Source organism: Lissotriton vulgaris, chromosome 3_1 (genome assembly GCF_964263255.1).
Source record: "Lissotriton vulgaris chromosome 3_1, aLisVul1.2, whole genome shotgun sequence".
Classification (NCBI taxonomy): domain Eukaryota; kingdom Metazoa; phylum Chordata; class Amphibia; order Caudata; family Salamandridae; genus Lissotriton; species Lissotriton vulgaris.
Genome location: NC_141689.1, coordinates 1,514,998,452 through 1,515,018,322, shown reverse-complemented (window position 1 = coordinate 1,515,018,322; position 19,871 = coordinate 1,514,998,452). Strand labels below are relative to the sequence as shown.

At 45.0% G+C, this 19,871-nt stretch overlaps 1 protein-coding gene across 4 annotated transcripts in view; it reads right to left on the bottom strand.

The window, feature by feature from the left end:
- SEC31A (SEC31 homolog A, COPII component) overlaps window positions 1-19,871 on the bottom strand; it is a 256,619-nt gene that overhangs the window by 147,557 nt on the left and 89,191 nt on the right. For all 4 annotated transcript variants that reach the window (XM_086961994.1, XM_086961992.1, XM_086961993.1 and 1 more), the window contains exon 5: window positions 878-973. In XM_086961994.1, the coding sequence (XP_086818120.1) occupies window positions 878-973 (96 nt within the window). The remainder of the gene's footprint in view (window positions 1-877; window positions 974-19,871) is intronic.

Here is a 19,871-nt window from a genome sequence, read left to right as displayed (position 1 = left end):
GTGTGCACCTTTGTGTTTGTGTCTGTTGAAAATGGCAATAAAAATGTGTTTATTTACAAAAATAATGATTGACCGTCAACCTGAATAAAAGGAAAACAAAATATCCCTTCAGTCTTTTTTCTACTACATTGTATGTTTGAGCAAGCTGACCAGTATCTGTGGAACCCATAATGATGTGCTATCACATGTAAGTGAGCTGAAACGTTCTGTACTTAAAAAGGTACATATTACTATATGGGCTTCCTCTTTGATTGAAGCGGACCTTAATCCTAAATCCACAAGATCTACAGATTATGCCTTACCCCACCACCATTTCAAAATGTGCCCAACATGGAGCTTCAAAAAGAAAAATCATGTGCTCAAACAGGACATATGGGTGTGCTATTGTACTTTTGATTATATACACCAAAATAAAAAATATAAATAGAAAAACAATTATGCTTACCAGAATCAAAATTCACAGCTTCAATGTATTACCTGGTCAGTCCATTAGAAGTCTTGTATGCATTCCTGGTCTAGATGTTAAGTTAATCCTTAAGGTGACTAACAAATATTCTTGTTACAACTGGGCAGTAATAATATAGAGGAGCAAAGGTGTAAGTACTGTGGTGCATTACAATCCACCTTAATAATTGAGACAACAGCTATTTATTTCTGAATTTGCTATCCTGTCGATGGATGGCGACAAGAGACGCAATACACGTGTTCAGACCACAATGGGCAAATCCTAAACATGGGGCCCCAATCTCTTGTTCATTTTAAGCAGTTCAGGATTACACATGATCAATTAAGTTATCTGCATGGTACGCAATACACAATGGTACATATATCTGCAGTTACCAAAAAGACAAAGCTGTTACTTAATCTACAGCCCTACCTGAGATTTGGTTCCAGGGGTCATCGGAGTTGCAAAATTGTTTAAGTCCCAGATATATATTTCAGACTCATTAGCACCGGAAGCTACCAGATTATTCTGCAACACAAACAGGCTTACATTATTATCTAACAATGTGATGACATCACTCACCGCAACTGAAGTGGACCAGTTTGGTAAATGTGCAATAGACAATACAAGATTTAAATTTTCCTACGATATATTATAGCATGCAAAACAGAATCCAAACACAATTCATAACTGCCTACTGGGACACCGATTTTGAAAAAGTGTGGCATATAATTTCCAATCACAGTTTACATTCATCAATCAAGGTTCACTATTAAGATGGCTGAGACTGGTTGAATCGATAAAGACAATTCCACATGTTCACTGCTTTAAGGATTTTTAACTTTTCATAATTTGCACTTATAGAGAGAGCTAAACTACTATGATTAAAATGATATTTTCAAAATCTCCCAATAATGGCCAAAATGTGTCTTTTCCTGTCAAATTTGTTTGGTAGGAACATTCACTAACAAATGAAAGAAATGCAATACAATTTTTAAAATAGCAGGATTAGGTATACAATTTCACAAAACAAATATGCAACATTTTCAACAAATGAATGCAACAGAAGGGCCCACTGAATTTAGTTCATCCAAAAGCCTTCACAGAAGTGAAATAATACTCAACATGAGTTGACCAAGATTTAACCACAAAGTACAAGTAAGCCTAAATAAGTTCAAATTAAATGTTTGAAACATGTCTATGAAACAATCACACTTCACAAGTTCATATATATTAATTCTAAATATTTTCAATGTATTTATAAAACAAATATTCATTCTTGCGGTCGCACTACAGACAGCTTCGGCTGTCTGTCGCAGACCCCTACTTATTCAATACTACAAAAAGCGGCCTTTGGGTGACCTCTTGCTCATGTTTCCAAACACTGCTCCTAATTCGATAGGATTTCTCCCTATTCTTGCTTTTGTCCAACCCTTGAAATATGTATGTTGTAGCATGGTTCTGGTTGAATGAGTTCTATCCTTTCACTGTTGACATTAGATCACTTGCGCTCTTTTCCAGGCTCTCCGACCCACTCTCGCTCCTTCCCCACCCTCAGCTGCCTCCTGCGACAATCACTGCTGCGGGTTGGAGTGTGGGGCGCTCTTCCATTTTCCACCTACTCTCCCCTTTACTCTAATTTAACTCTGCACCCCAGCCCTTCTTTCGGCACTCGCCACTATCGGATTTGCATCCAAATTTGCACAAGGGGTAAGCAGCACATGTGCACTTAGAAGCTGGGCATATAACCTTCGAATTTTGCTCAAGATAATTGGAATTTTCACCAAGGCTATCTACTTACTCATTTTCTTACTATCTGAGGATTTAAAACAAGTTGCCCATAAAATATTAGGTGCTACTGCCAACGTTCATATATAGAAAGGAGCATCAAAGAAATTAGGTAAACAAAATGCCACGACGACGGCCAACACAAGTCCTGAGTCAGTGTACAGACTACAGGTTTGAGAATGAACAGGGGCCACAAGTCGCCACTTTAACAGAAACGTGCTGAGGTTAAGAAGCAATGCTATTTTCCGGATTTGAATGCAGGCCTAAACACGTCAGGATTTATATTCTCAGATTAGGAAATGAAAGCTTTGTGCCTAAAATGTCTAGTGGGTGACGGCTTGTTAGCCAGAGAAGGTGGATAAAACTGCCAAACAGGACAAACTAAAGTAAATTTTGAATGGAAAGATTGGTGCACGTGGCAAATAATGATGCAAAAGTTTGTTCATCGTAATATCTTTATTTCGGCGAAAATGCCATACAATGTACATCTTGCAAAAACAATCAAGGCTTTAACAAACCATTCCTTTCAAATTCATCCACAAGACAATAAACTGAGTCTAATATAAAATTACAAATATAAACAAAAATAGTTACAACAGATAAAACAATAAAACAATCATCCCTCATCCACCTATGGTCATGGGAATGAAATAATCATGCCCAACATATGAGCCAAACCAAAGCCACATTAGAGCAACCTAACTTCTAACTTATTTTGTAAGAGGCAGGCACAGTTTTATTCAGGTGTTCTGTCACAAGCCTACACAATGACTGCTTTGGCTATCAATTTCCATGCCCAAAGCAAAAGTCTAGATAACACAAACATAGCCAATTCACACGTGTTACTTTTCAAAATTCTCAAAGCGTTCCAGTAGTTACTAACCCCCCACACCGTGTATAGGCAGATGATCCATTTTTTAAGAGCTTTGTTATATTTGACACAGAAAGAAAGAAAATGACCTTCCATCTCTTTTTGAAATGGACAATGTGGGCACTCGGTTGATACCTGGCCTGCTTTTCCACATTAGTCTGAGACGGTATTTGAGGCTAGAGTGCCCAGTTTGAATTTTACATACAGGCGTTTAGCCTGTAGCAGATACGTTCTGTCCAGATATTGCTTGTAGCTGGGGGAGCACTTATGACTAAGGAATTATCCAGTTATGCTATCCTCAACCTGGTCCCTCCAGGTTTTCATTAGCATGAAATTCTGTTCAGGCTACTGCCTGACTTGATATTCTGGATAACAACCTTCCTGATACTCCATAGGGAAACCCATACCCCTTCCATTCCAATCTCTGTGAATGTACCTTTGACATAACTGAGCCACGGAATGCATGCTCCACTATCGAATGAGATGAGTTCTACCAAAGCATCCCTATACGGTTGCAACTCCTCTGAAGTCCAGACACGTGCCCAGTAGTAAGGGTCTTAAGGATGTCACCTGGTGAATATTCTTAAGGGCCATGTCAAATCTAAGTGGTGTAAGGGGTGCATTTGTGGGTAAGTTGAGCAGGGACCCAATTAATTTGCTTTCAACCAGTCTTATTTTGAAATGGTAGAAATAGCTTAGTTCAATGTATATGGTAAATGCATCACTTTACTCTTAAAGTACCTTGGATGCGTCACACAATACAAACAAAAGGGTCGCAGGGAAGGTAATGCGTAGGTTCCTTGCTTAGGGGAAGGTGATGTGTCGGTTCCTCACTGCAGCGCAGGGGAGGTGATGCGGTGGTTCCTTACCGGAGAGGCGGTGATGCGTCGGTTTCTTACTGCGTTCCGGTTATGAAGCGACAAGATGGCGCCTCAATGTGATGCGACGATCCGGTGCGATGCGACAAAATGGGGTCTTGGATGCGATGCGACAACGTGGATGCGATGAGTGCATGCCTGACGGCGACATCGATGAACTTTGAAGCCGCAACAACCCCTGCGGCATGCTTCTCCGGTGATGCGACTGCAACCTCTGCGGCGGCGGCATGCTTCTCTGGTGATGCAACACGCTTCGTCTGCGATGGGACGGTGGACAGCTGCGGCGGTGGTATGCTTCTTCGGTGATGGGATGGCAACTGCTGCGGCGGCGACACACTTCTCCTCGTTGCGTCGTGCTCCCAGCGACACGCAGTCTCTCAGAGGGCCCAAACAACAGCAGGCACCTCACTGCAGGTAGAATTCCCAACAAGGGAATTCAGGGGGAGCTTTTGGTGAAGTCTTTGTGTCCCTGAGACTTCAGAACAGGAGGCAAACTCAGTCACAAGCCCTTGAAGATTATCCTCAAGATGATAAAGTACACACAACAAAGTCCTTTTCTCCTATCCTTGGCAATAAAGTAACCACTGCAGGCCAAACCAAACAGCACTGGGGCAGTAATCTTCCTTCAGCTTCTCCAGTTTTTCTCATTGGCAAGGGTTTGTCTTGATTCCCAGAAGTGATCTAAAGTTCTGGGGTCTGGGCCCCAATATTTATAATGCAAAATCCTTTGTTCTCTGAAGGCAGGGTGTGTCTGTACCTAGTCAGAACCAGTTCTGTTCTCCTGGGTTCAGCTTCCTGGCAGGAGGTGGAGACAGCATTGTTTGAGAGCAGACCTGGCCTAGGTAGCTGAAAAGAAATCTCCTCCCCCTACTCTCTATTCTATGAGGGCTCAGGTCAATGAAAGGAAATCTCTGCCCCCTGCTCTCTATTCAATGCAGGTCTTATGCAGCCCATCCCTGACCCATCAGACTACTGGAGCCAAGGCCCTCTACAGCCCTCTGTCACTCACAAACCAGCCATGAAATACACAAAACTAGCAGAGACATGCTGGAAAGTTGGGCAAGAAAAGACCTACTTTCTAAAAGTGATATTTTCAAATCCAGAATGTAAAAAATCACCCTCACTAAAAATGTATTTTAACATTCTGAGTTCAGGCATACTAAACTCGAATTTCTACCTTGTTCCCTGGGTCAGTTAGGATTATATGGCCTATGGGAACAGGAAGCCTTGCAATAATGAAAACGAAATTGGCTGTAATTCACTATCAGGACATGCCACACACATCAGGGCATGACGTGCCTTTTACATACAATGCACCCTGCCGTTGGGCCTACCTTAGGGGTGACTAATATTTAGAAAAGGGAAGGTTTAGAGACTTGCAAGTTGGTGCACTTGCCAAGTCGACATGGCAGTCCCAGGCTGCACACAGGCTCTGCAATGGCAGGCCCGAGCCATATTTTATAAGCTGCGTCTGTGGGTGGCACAACCAGTGCTGCAAGCCCACCAGCAGCATTTGATTTACAGGCCCTGGGCACACATGGTGCACCGTACTAGGGTCTGACAAGCAAATCAAAAAGGCCAATCATGGAGGCACTAATCCATTAAAACAATTTACAATAGGGAGCAGTTGCACTTTGGCACTGAACAGCAGTGGCAAAGTGCCCAAAGCATCTAGACCAGCAAAAACATAGCAACAAATCAGGAGGCAACAGCAAACAAGCATTTACAATGCAATGGTTTCGCCTTTTGAAAAGTTTGAGCTATTGGCATTGTAAATGACAATTTTTATTTATGTGTTGGTTTTGAAAATAAATAAATAAATGGCGTTGTCATTTACAATGCCAATAGCTTAATCTCTCGCAAATGCGAGACCTATAGCATTTGCAATGCAATAGCTCGCGTATTTACGCAAGTTTGAGCTAATGATATTGCAGATAAAGTGTTTTATTTAGGTTTCAAAAACCAAAACATAAATAAAAGGTCTCACACTGCTGTCTCTCGCACACTGCTGCCTCTCACACACCATGCTCTCCCACACGCCATGCTCTCCCTAGAAGACTCACACTGCTGCCTCTCACACACCATGCTCTCCCACACACCATGCTCTCCCTAGAAGACTCACACTGCTGTCTCTCTCACACTGCTGTCGCTCTCACACTGCTGTCGCTCTCACACTGCTGTCTCTCCCACACACACATGCAGAGCGACACACACACACACATACATACAGAGAGCCACACACACACATACATACAGAGAGCCACACACACACACATACAGAGAGCCACACACACACATACAGAGAGCCACACACACAGCCACACACATACATACAGAGAGACAGACACACACAGCCACACACACAGCAGCTAAACCCTGAGCAGCAGCTAACCCCTGCCCAGCAGCTGAGCTACCCCCTGCATACTAGAGCGAGGCAGGTGCAACGCAAGAGCGGAGCCTTTGTTTTCACCACCTCTGTTTCCACACAAGTCTGCAGAGCACGACTGGCGCACTGATCACTTTAGCACAGTAGCTAAAACCTGCACAGCAGCTCTCCTCTGCATAGCAGCAAAACTCTGCACAGCAGGGCGAGGCAGGTGCAGCGCAAGGCTACAGCACTCATTTCCACTCAAACACCCCATCTATTTCTACACAAGTGTGCCGTGCACTGCCGTCTTCCTATCCCTATCTGACAGTAGCATAGCATCACTCCACCATCAATAGTTCACCCCACACTCTGGAGGCAGCTGACTAACTTTGGGCTTCAGAATAGCGTGTTGATCCAGTAAATGCAATTCAATTTAAAGACAGTCTGTATCAGAGTATTTGAATATTAAAAGCTGAACATTTATTTTACTTGAATTGCCCGTGCTGACGGTCATTCTACAGACCCAACCGGGCCCAATGCAACCAGGACGCGACCCCAGACCCGTTGCTCTTTGCGCAACCTGAAACGGCTACCGTTTTGCGTGGCCCCTGTTCAAAACGGACCGCGTTGTGTGGCTGGGCTTGCCACAGACACTAACGCCTAGTCACCCGTAAGACCAGGACTCACCGTACTACGCCCCCGCCTGCCCTACAGCCTAAAACCCTAAAGGGACCTCCGCCCCCAGGAACCTCAAATCGCCACGGCCCCGGGGCATCTCTGGCCCGAGGCAAGACTTAGCAGCGGCCACCCACGCCTAAGACAACAGAACCAAGTGGCCTCCCACGCTGCCGAGCCCTCCCGCACATCGTGCCTCGAGGGCAGGCTCGCAGGTCAAACCAGACCTTGCAGCATAGGAGTATCATAAATCACTCAAACGCTCCTCCCTGATTGACAGGTTCTAATCTCAGCAAATGCGAACAAAGCACTTCTGGTCCGTAATGTATCCACTGCAGGAGCCTGTGTACGACCTCAAGGTAACCAGTTAAAAATTCCAGCAGGTCCACACAGCCTATCATCCATCCGAGGTCGATAAAACTAAGACCATTGAGTTGGGTTAAGATAATCAAACGTTATTCACAGCCTTTAGCCCATGGCTGATCCGTGCTCTTTACAAATACATGCACTACTTAAGTTGTGCTAAGGAGGGCCTTGGCGCCTCCAGAGACGTCTACCACAACTGTCTAAGCGCTCGTCTTTCCCCGGAGCCCTCAAGCGCTCTGAGGTGGGTGACCGTGACACGCCGGTTCTACCGCGGCCCGTAAATAAACACCTATCTTCAGAGCGGTAAATTCAAGGTGCCTAAGCTTTGAGCAATCTTCGTCCTTGTGAAATGACTGCGCTGCGCAGACGCACAAAGACACCATTTGCTACCAGACACAACAAAGAGCCCGATTGCGTAGGAGCGCCCGGGGGAGTGGGGGGTAGAAAATCACCACCTATGTGCCTGGTGGACTTAGAGGACCTGCCCCACCGCCGGGGATGCCTCCAGAACTGCGTGTACAATGATTTGACACTACTGACCCACACGCCTAGGCACCAAGCACCTCATGTGTAAAAATAAAAACCACCTCAGAGAGGAGAACGAGGGCGAGAGTCGGGGGGGAGGCGGAGGTGGGGGGGAGAGAAGAAGGAAAATCCCTCGGATCCGTGAGCTGTCAGCAAAGCTGCGCCTGAACCGGCATCGTGAGGAGCAAGGGCAGAGCGAGGGAGCTGGCCACAAGTAGGTGCACCACACCCCCCCCTCCATGCGAGCCCGCTTGAGGATGAGGAGGGATGCCCTGCATTTAACGGGACTCTTGATTTTGGCTCTGACAGTTGTAAACAAGTCAGGTCCCGGGCCGGCAGCCAATCACAGCGCGGCCCGGGACACACGGCAACAAGGGGCGGGACTTAAAAAAAAAAAAAAAGAGTCAGAAACGCCCACGATTCGCGTTCTGAACGGGAAAAAGTAATTGACAACGATGTCTTCCAATGGCTAGCCTCCATTTATGGAGCTAGCCAATGGAAGAAGGGGCGGGTTCAAGTCCCCCATACTGTTCTAACATTAGATTTGGCCTGCGCGAAACGCTGCTTGCGCAGCTTTCGACAGGCGAAACCTAAAAATGGAATGGCGACCCACGCCAAATGGTGCCAAGTCTAACAATCCCCATATTCAAGATGGCGGTGACTGAAAGATGTGATTCACCACACCTCCCCCACCTTAGGGGTGGAGTTGGCAGAGGTGGGCACACCTCCTATTCTAAGTTTTCCCGTCCGTTTTCCCTCCCAAAGTGGTGGTGTATACGGGGGGCTGCTAGAAGCAGAGGCTGGGGGTCGCATTACATAGCTTGCAGGCATTTGAAGCTTCCCCTTCGAGCATTGGCCAACCCGGGGGAGGAGGAGTGATACTTCTGCCCAGAATGTGCATTTCTATTAGCAGAGCGCAGATTCTCTCCCCCGGGGTCCAGAAGCATGTCTGTTTGTGGCAGGATGCCTAAAGCCAGTCAGTGCCTACACCAGTGTCAGGAGGTTTTCAGGGGCCACCTCTGAGGTGCCCTCTGAGTACATGGTGAAATAAATCTCACACTGACATCAGTGTGGATTTATTACAAGGAGTTGTTTGGTAGCAAGCTCTCCTGGTTTCAGTGGAACCATGATGGTGCTGAGCCCATGTACTCCTTATGGCTTTCCTGGCACTTACAATATCTAAGAATGGACTTAAATATTGAGGGCAAATCTGCTCATGCAGATATGCCCACACCCGTGGTATACTGCACCCTGCCTTGGGGCTGGAAGGCCTGCTAGAGGGATAACTTACCTACGCCTTCAGGTAGTGCTGGCTGCCATGTCAACTTTGTCCTTTTTCCACTTCACAGGGGTATGCAAGCTGCAAGAGCAGTGGCATGATCCAATTGAGGGGGTCCCAGGGGATCCTCTTCAGCTCCCAGGCCTAAGGTCCTCAGGGTACCATTTGATAGGGACTTAAAGAGGCAGAAGTACCAACTGTAGATATGTTTTAGGGAAGAAGCATTGGCACAGGGGACCTCGTTGGCAGGGACCCTTGTGCACTACAATCAAAACCACATGAAAACCAGGCAAAACAAAATGTGGGGGCTAACCATGTCAAAATAGGTACTTTCTCACGGCTATTACGGTATATCAGTTTTGATATAACTTTACACAATGTTTAAAATTATACAAAATATTCTTCCTTTTCCTAAAGAACTTGCGAGTCAACAACAATGTAATGTAAATTGATACTTGTATAGCGCACTACTCACCCGCAAGGGTCTCAAGGCGCTTGTACGAATACCGCTGTGGAACCCATCCTGGCTTTCCCTGTGAGGCGTCCACTCCTGGGCACCCCCAAGGTGGAGGCCAGGCATCCTTAGCGTTGTGGGGGCCGTTGTGGAGATTAAGCAAGCTATTGCCCTGAGTTGCAGAGTGGGACTCCATGATTGGAATAGGTACCGAGGCGAGAATTATCAGGTCCGTGGAATTTTGAGACCAAGCCCCGCCAAGGTGGGGAATTGAACCCAGGTCCCGGGCTAGACCTCTGCATCAGGGTCTGCAGCTCTAACCATTGAGCCACACTTCTCCACTATAAAATGCTGACGCTGACGTTAATGCTAAAATAGATTTTCTCCTTTCTAGCTGCAGCTTGATATTTCAATTTGGGACCTCAACTTTCAAAATAATACTTTACATTATAAGAACATTTGCCTTTGTAGGGATTGATGAACACTCAGGAAAGATGACCCTCTAATTCACAAACTCACCACTACTTAACGTACCATATCAAATGCTTTTCTAATGATCAAAGACACACACAAGGTATTGCAACAGTCGCTTAAAGCGATTGATTTCCTACTCGCTATTATGAATAAAAGAGGTGAAGCTGGGAGAAACACACACTATGGATTACTTTTTTTCTTGCTGGTGGAACCTTTACACTGAGTCATCAATCTGTACTGCAGACGGGTTACATTTATAGCAGCTGGAGTACAACGCAGGATCATTATGCAGTTCAACAATGTAGTTGAGCAGTCAACATAAACAGAAAAAATCCCACTAGATTTTGTTTAATTTGTAACTTCAAGTTCTCGATCTCTCAGAAACAATGGGATATTGATTCTTCTGGCTCATTGAAAGGAGGATGTTTTTTTAGATTTATGAGGATGCATCCTGTCTGGCTCGGTTATCTGTAGCCATTGCTTTCTCGCATTTTTGCCCTCAAAAACAACTTTTGTCACGATTGGCGTTTTAGGTTAAACTGGCTTTCTTTCTAGTAAAAGCCTAGGTACCTTACTTTGTATCGTAAAGGGCTCCTGCTGCATCCTGTACACTTATGGAGCTATTCACTGTTTATGATTAACAATTAAGAGTCCATCATGGGGAAATTACTGTTTTCCATATTTAAAAATGTAAACTAAAAATCCAAATACAAACTAAAGATGAGAAACATTTTTGAGATGAGTCAAGGGTGAAAAAAGAGGCGAATATGATATAGTTATGATGTTTTCCCTTCTTTTTTTCTTTTTTCGGTTTTCACTATTCTCTTTTTCAACACGGTGGTAACATCCATCTACAATGCTGTATGAAAGTTAATTTTAAAAAATCACTGAAAACTAATGACATCCAAGGTAAAATAAATGTTCAATTATTTTGTTATATCGCCAGATTAAAGAAAGAAATTACAAATGTATTCCAACACTGGTTATCAAGCAGCAAATAACTGTTAATTCTGCTAGGGATGAGCGCTATCAATGACAGCAAAGGACAACTGAGTAATGAGAAGCTTGAGATTTTAAGTACAGTCCATTTACTTTGTAAATTGGATTCTGTAGTTGCATTCTTCAAAATCTTGAAAAATACACTGAGGTCACCAGCTCAGTTGGACATTCTACACGTTTTTGAAATACATGGTCACAGAACGTAGTTATATTGTTTGCTTTTGAAGACATGTTTTTCTGGTGTTTAAGTACACAGCAAGCTTGAACTTGCTTCTGAAAGGGGATAAGAACAGGTTCCGCAAGGTTTAAGACACAAAGGCCTTCAAGTAGTAAGCATGTTATTTAGAAATGTATGTTTACTTCAGAAGCAACCTGGGAATTTGGATGTAGGAGAGAGAACACACTAAAACATTATATGTTTAAATGGTTATGTATAAATCTGAAAACAAAGCAAAAACAAGATCAGGTACATGGTAGGCTAGCAAAGGGGCAGTGAACACTGCTAAAGAAAAACGAATATTGGAAACAAGATTTATTTCATTTGAATAACTATTTCAGCCACTAGGGTAGTAAAAGTCTGGGTCAACATAATTATTATATTAATAAAATACAATGCTATAAGTCTGTACATATGAGCAGCTTTACAGAGAACCTTCCAGATGAAAACATACAGTTGTCAATAAATAAAGATATAAGTGCTATTACATGTTTAAAATAGAATTGATAGTTGCTAAGCAGAAGAAAAGAATTTTCTTAGCAAAATCCACATGGCATCAAAAAATTTAGTAAGAGGTATAGCGTATGATGGGGAGCAATCAGACCTCAAAATGCAAAGGGCCACTGAATGACTGATGACTTCTTCTGCAAATGGGGGCCAGCCAGAGCTTACGCGGACGGGCATAAGCAGAACAAGCGAAGAGGCATGCAGGACACTCTCAACCTCTAACTGGCAATCAGGACAAATGTCAGTTGCTTTGCCCAATCAATTCTTTGTAAAGGCTCTTAGTGGCAAGGTACCCACTCTAAATTGGAAATATAAATTCCTATCGCAGGGGACAGTCAGAAAGTCCCAATAAGACTCGTAGCTATTCAAAGGTTGATGGTTAAAAATGATAGTTTAGAGCTGGAAGGTCTGATCTTGCTTTTAATTTTGCCTCGACCACTGACCAATAAAGCTTTTTAGGACAGTTTTGGAAAGGAAAGAAATAGCAGATGCTTGGGTCCAAAGTTTGGGGGCCCCAATGAATTCCAATGACACTTAGATGTGTTTGAGCCAGGGAATAGATACTGAATGGCAGCTTTAATGACATCCTGGAGGACTGTGGTGTAATGTAAAAGTTCTAGAGTGGACCATATCCACCTCGAATACAATAATGGACAGAGTCTGGGTTTGTCCAAGAGTTTTCGAAGTCCCAGGTCCCTAAATAGAGGGGATGAGGGGCGTACTAGGAGGAAGGTTAGCCAAAGTCCGTAGAAACAGATTTTCTGCAGTGGTGAATAGTGAAAGATTAGAATGGCTAAATAGTTCGACCCCATATAATGCCATCCCTTGAGCCCTGGCTTCAAATATTTGGATGGTGGGCCGTATAAGTTTGGAATAAGAGGCTTTGTATTCTTTGTGAATTACTCCAAATATTTGCTTAAGTTTCAAAGCTGCTTTGATGAGCTGCGTCTTCTATGCCGCATTACTGCTAAAAGTGATACCTAGATAGGTGAATCTTAACGGTTTGTAATGGACCCCCCCAAATAAACCACTTCTATTAGATTTGTGGGGGCAAAACATCATTAGCTTAGTCCTATCTGTATTCATCTCCAATCCGCTAGCAGCACAAAACTCTTCGAATAGTGACAAGAACTGAAGGGCACTAGGGGTCTTGGAGACCAAGAGGATATTGTCGGCAAATAAAAAGAATAGGGTGTTTTTTTGTGAGCCAATGTGGGTGCATCGGAATCCATTTGGGTTAAAAAGGGCACAATGTCATTGATATAAAGCGAGATTAAGGTAGGGGCCAGCACACACCCCTGGCAGACACCTCTGTTCATATTGATCTTTTCTGTCAACTTAGCCTGGTTCCCCTACCTTAATAAGACAAAGTTCCCTTTGTGAAGGCGAACCACCAATGATAAAAGATGTGGTGGCATTTTCAGGTCAATAAGTGATTGCCAACGTTTGGCACTGGAGACTAAGTCAAATGCTGATCGTAAATCGACAAAGGCAATAATAAGTTGCCCTTGCTGATTAGGAACTGATCACCAACAGATCATACAAAATTGCAAAGCTTGGTATATTGTAGAGATTTTTGAGCGGAAGCCTGCCTGGAAGGGGCTAAGGATAGACTCATCTGTCATCCAATCGTGTATTTTGGTGAGAAAACAGACAGAAGATTTTTTTTAACACAGTCGATAAGGCTGATGGACCTATAGTTTGATGGTAGTGAACAATTGCTTTTCTTATGCACTGGGATGACCGTGGCTGACAGACCTCCTGCAGCGATGGTGTTCACCAGAATTAAGATATATCGAGCCCATAGCTCTTTGTTTAATAGAAAGATATCGGCTGGAACACCATTTGAGGAAGCAGCTCTGCCCCTAATGATTGCCCTTATAGATTGGTCAATGTCAGCATGAACGAACAGATCTTCTTTGGAAAAAGGCAGATCGGCGGGGAACCAGGGCAAGATGGAGTGATTAAAGAGGGATGAGGTGTAGTGTATAGAGAGACAAAGTAATCAGCCCACGTCGATGGAGGTACACAGTTTTGTGTGGCAGGGGCTGCTCAAGCAACCCTATTGGAGACTATCTCCCTGGACAAAGTGTGGTCCTTTATTAGACATGATTCATTAAGAGTAGACGATCTCTGGTCATCCCAGTTTATTTTAGCTGTAGCTATCGCTTGTTTAAACGCTTTACGATAGAAGGGGATACGTGACAAATCTTGATTTTTAATGGCCCTAATTAGGAGGCTCTGATGGTTGCCACATTCCTTGTTACACCAAGAATGTACCTTTGACATGACAGGTTTGTGGATTCCTGAAACAATGAAATTACCTGATAATCGTTCGGAAAAGGTGACGTGATTTCTGACAAAATGTTTGTAAGATGCTTGTTGCCCTCCCTCTAGCAATGCCATAATATCTTTGAAATCTTCTGTTACGGCAGAGATGATCTCAGGGTGGCGGATCACCTGATTCCATCTTAAGTGTCTAGTATCGAGAGTGGTTAAAACGTCCCTTGAAAGAAGGGTAGGAATAGGATAATAAAAGTCCTGACAAAGAAAGCGGATTGTGATCACTCTCTTCTTGTGTGGATTTCCAAATCATATACATGAGACTACAGCTTAACATCAATCAAAAAATAATCAATTCTGCTGGAGTGAGAAGGTTTTTTAAAAGTAGGAGTGCCCAACCAGTCAGATTTTGTGCGCCGGTTCATGGTACTTAAGCCATACTCATCAGTTAAGGGTCTGGAGCTGGAGAGCAGTTTGTGTCCACCTCTGGGGCGGGGGGGGGGGGGGGGGGAATATCGAGCTGTGGGATCCACCAAACTGTGTCCTCGTTGGAAGTCAGAGGGGTCCCACAAATATCCAATTGTTCAAAGGTAACGTTAAAATCCCCAGCTATCAAAGATTTAACGTTAGAGGGAGATTAATGTAGATGCCATTCTAGGGTATGAATAGTAGATGAGGGGACCCCTCCTTTGGACCCTCTATTGTAGATGTTATAAAGATGCATCTTCGTCATGTTTTTACTACTTAATTTGATGGTTAGAGTATCAGGCGATCTGGAATGTAGTTCCCTTACATGGCTATCAAGGGAAGCTCTATCCCAAATGGTTAGATCGCCAGACGGTCTACGACGTTGGCTAGAAATAGCAGGAATAACAATGTTTAAAAAACACAAACCTGTGGATAGGCTCAAGGGACCATAATTCCAGAGAAAACAATATGTCATGCCTGTCCACAAACGTTGACCAGTCAGGCAATAAAAGCTTTGACCGAAGAACAGCTACATTCCATGAAGCCAAATGTAGTAGATTAGGGTTAATCTGAGAAGAAGTAAAGAAAGGGGAAGTGCCTAACGAAGTCCTTATGGCTGGATGGTCGATGGCTGTGGATGTAAATGGTGAGACTGAAGTTGATGGAGAGCATATAGCTGGTTGACCATTACCGGTGGAAGTTATGGTTGAATGCCCAGGAGGAAACATCAATGGAACTAGAGAACTTTGGAGGAGAAGGGACTACTTCTTTGCTATTTGTGGCCCTAATGGATTGAAGCTTATAGTGCAAAGGAGTAGTGGGAGCGTCGATCTCAAGAGTGGTATGGGCAGGAGACTGCTTTGATACAAAAGCTGGACAACAGCTGGTAGAGAACCAATGCTCTCAGAAAGAGAATTACAGTACCTAACAGTAGGTGTTTAACATTTGGCAGTTACTGTCTTATCGCTCTTTGCGGTACTGGTCATTACACACATAGGTGGTGGACAGTTAGGTTAAGGGGTAGTCGTCCAATAGACACAAGTGAAGACTGAGCACAAAACCCTTGCAAGAAGAGACCGGACACACTTGCACAGCAACTGAACTGTCCTGTAGACACTGTAGAGCGGTGACCAAAAAGTCATGCTGCATGTTTTACATGAGGGTGAGAATACCCAGAAGTATGTGGTGCAGCTCAGGCAATACAAAGGAGTTTAATATGGATGATCTAATTTCTAAAGCCCATCAACAACCCAGAGCATCTTGGTGCTAAAACTCACAGACTCACAGCTCCTACAGAAAGGTACAACAGAAAACAGGTGGACGTATACAAAAAAGAAGGCCTCTCAGATGTAAATACCTATGTTTTGAGGCATTTTCTGAATTCGATATGGCTTGATAAAGATTTAATAAAACAGCAAGGCATGTGAAGCCTTTGCCGCCACCAACCATTACAGAAGAGAGCACAGCACTTACCCACAAAATTCCTGAAGTTGTCTCCAATAGACTCCAGGGCAAAACAAGTACATTGCAAAATATCATAGACCACTCTCACAAGAATAAATAAGAACTACAAAGAATTTTCACCCCATTGAGTAGGTAAACTACAAAGTTACTGGCTTCAGCATTTTGTCCATCAGCCACGAACATACTGGACACAGAGGGAATATCACCCAAAAACTTAAAGAGAGGGAATAAAAACATAGATTTTCCTGACTGTCCACCAAACGTTTTCACTAGAAATCATGAAATGTTGATAGTCATGTGCGGGATACTAGGCATAGTTAAACATATATTTCATTTCTGAAAATAATTTATAAAACATATCAACATATTGCATTTTTTTTCCAAATAAAGAAAAACCAGTGCAGAAATGTACTTTAAAGGAAAAACACAGGGAATGGTGCTAGGATGCTTATGCTTTAGTATGTGGAAATTTAACACAGCACCAAATTATGGCTTCTGGAAGCTGCACTGTCACTTTAGGCACAGCGGGCCAATCGGGCAGTATGTTTTGCAGCAAATTAAGCAAGGTTCCAAGAACACTTCTGCCTTTTGAAAAGCTTTCTTTGACTGAAAACTATTTGCCGTCAGGTTTTTTGCTTTTTCTTGACATCTTAAGAGCTGTAGCTTATTTTATCCACCATTTTGAACAGTAGGGGTCTATTTTTGTTCAGGTTGGGGCGTTTCACTCTTCACTTGCTTCACATGACACGTTTCTGGCTGTTTTAGCAAGATGCCACACCAGTAAAAAAAAAAAAATCAAAAAGTTTCAACATGATGCATTCATCGTCCGGTTTCCAGATTCTCCAACCAGAGACAAGTTTAAAATAGGTCAGTAAATGCCATGTAGGAGCTGGAAAACAGGGACAGAGCTAACTTCAGAGCGAAGGGGGTACAACATGCAAGGCAGACACGAGAGAAAGACAACTAAAAGGCTCACGTACACTGATCGGGCTGCCACTGGACTAGGGATATTCAGGTTTGACACCCCTCAGGTTCACCAAAAATCACTGCTGTTCCCATTAGCTGCTTAGACTGTGGAGACACACATCACATAAATCAAGCTGAGTGGATCACACACTTCTCGTTGACAGACATCTCTGACAGAATCCCATGAAGTAGAGGATGTGGCATTACACCCAGAGCTGCTAACTTTGGAACTGGGGAACCAGGTTTGAGTCCCAGCTTCGGCTCAACATCCTGGGATTCTGAGAAAATCACTTATCTCCCAGTGTCTAAAACAATAATATGACCTTGTGTAACGTAATTGGCACTCATGTAAAGCATTCCAATGCCCTTAAGCTACGTTTGCGCTACACAAAACTCCAAAAAGTAGAAGCAAGCAAATGCAAAAGATTACAGAAAATACGAAGCTATAAACTAAATGATTGAAATGCATGACAAATCCCCTACATCAAAGAAGAACCTTAAATAACATTTTTAAACCAATCCCATATCAAGACTTGGGGCAATATATTTTAGCCTTTCTTACCGTGCACAATAACAAGAAAGAAAAAGCATTTGCAATGCAATAGGCCTCGCAGCATTAAAGTTTGAGTTACTGGCATTGTAAATGACAATGCTTTGCAGTAATTTTTTTCTTTAATTTGCAATTGGTATATAAACATTGTTTGTGAATGGTTAGCTGTTGCTTATGCTAAGCAACGTTGGCAGTCATATAGAGAGCTAGTCTTGCTTGTTATAAGCATGCTGATTTAAAGCACTCTGATACCTGCGGGTAAAGTTTGCGCCATTTAAAAGTGAAAACTAATAAATAAATTAAAAAAAGCCTACCTGTACCACGTCCACCAGACCATAAATAACGTGCAAAAATAAAAAAGACAATTCACCATCTCTTTTTAGGAATGGGGCTGCCAGGCCATAGACAATAAAATCCATTAACACCCAGGCACAAACGCAAAATAACTGTAATTGTTTTATTTGTGGTGTCCCACAGTGATGTGGTGGTGTCCCCGAGTGATGTGGTGGTGTCCCCGAGTGATGGGGTGGTGTCCCCGAGTGATGGGGTGGTGTCCCCGAGTGATGGGGTGGTGTCCCCGAGTGATGGGGTGGTGTTCCCGAGTGATGCAGTGGTGTTCCCGAGTGATGCGGTGGTGTCCCCGAGTAATGCGGTGGTGTCCCAGAGTGGTGGTGCCCCCGAGTGATGAGTGGTGGTGCCCACGAGTGATGAGTGGTGGTGCCCACGAGTGATGAGTGGTGGTGCCCACGAGTGATGAGTGGTGGTGCCCACGAGTAATGCAGTGGTGTCCCCGAGTGATGCGGTGGTGCCCCCGAGTGATGCGGTGGTGCCCCCGAGTGATGCGGTGGTGCCCCCGAGTGATGCGGTGGTGCCCCCGAGTGATGCGGTGGTGCCCCCGAGTGATGCGGTGGTGCCCCCGAGTGATGCGGTGGTGCCCTCGAGTGATGCGGTGGTGCCCTCGAGTGATGCGGTGGTGCCCTCGAGTGATGCGGTGGTGCCCCCGAGTGATGCGGTGGTGCCCCCGAGTGATGCGGTGGTGCCCCCGAGTGATGCGGTGGTGTCCCCGAGTGATGGGGTGGTGTCCCCGAGTGATGGGGTGGTGTCCCCGAGTGATGGGGTGGTGTCCCCGAGTGATGGGGTGGTGTCCCCGAGTGATGGGGTGGTGTCCCCGAGTGATGGGGTGGTGTCCCCGAGTGATGCGGTGGTGTTCCCGAGTGATGCGGTGGTGTCCCCGAGTGGTGGTGCCCCCGAGTGATGAGTGGTGGTGCCCCCGAGTGATGAGTGGTGGTGCCCACGAGTGATGAGTGGTGGTGCCCACGAGTGATGAGTGGTGGTGCTCACGAGTGATGAGTGGTGGTGCCCACGAGTGATGAGTGGTGGTGTCCACGAGTAATGCAGTGGTGTCCACGAGTGATGCGGTGGTGCCCCCGAGTGATGCGGTGGTGCCCCCGAGTGATGCGGTGGTGCCCCCGAGTGATGCGGTGGTGCCCCCGAGTGATGCGGTGGTGCCCCCGAGTGATGCGGTGGTGCCCCCGAGTAATGCGGTGGTGCCCCCGAGTGATGAGTGGTGGTGTCCCCGAGTGATGAGTGGTGGTGTCCCGAGTGATGAGTGGTGGTGTCCCCGAGTGATGAGTGGTGGTGTCCCCGAGTGATGAGTGGTGGTGTCCAGAGTGATGTGGTGGTGTCCCAGAGTGATGTGGTGGTGCCCCAGAGTGATGTGGTGGTGCCCCAGAGTGGTGCCCTTGAGCGCTCTTGACGGCTACAGTGTACCTCTCACACAAGTACTCTTGGCTCAGGATTAGCATACATTAATTCCTGAATGAGGATAGGCAGACTATATTTGTGTATTCTGCTACAGATTTGTTGGTCTGGGGGATTAGGGGCACGGGGCTGGGATCAAATTCTCTTGTATGCTCGTATTAGGATACGGATTTCACTTTGGGAACGTGGTGCCTTCTGGAGACCACTACCAGCGGAGTTTTTGGCACCAGTCAAAGCTTTAAAAAAAAGAAATAATAATAAGTGTGCGATCTTGCCTGGACATATCAAGAAGCCTTCTGTACAAACGTTCCTGTCCACCACCGCAGGCTGCGCACCTCTCCACCCATCTCTTGCCAGCCCGTCTTTCTTCCGTGCCCAGCAAGCCTACCCCGAATTGACAACCGCCACCACCAGGCCAGCAGTACCCTCCACCCACTTCGTGTCCTTGCTCCCCCCCATTATTCCTTTGCCACTCCACCCTGCGTGCTGCAGCGGGTTCCTTCAGGTGCCCCGAGCGCCACCCATCCGCCTCG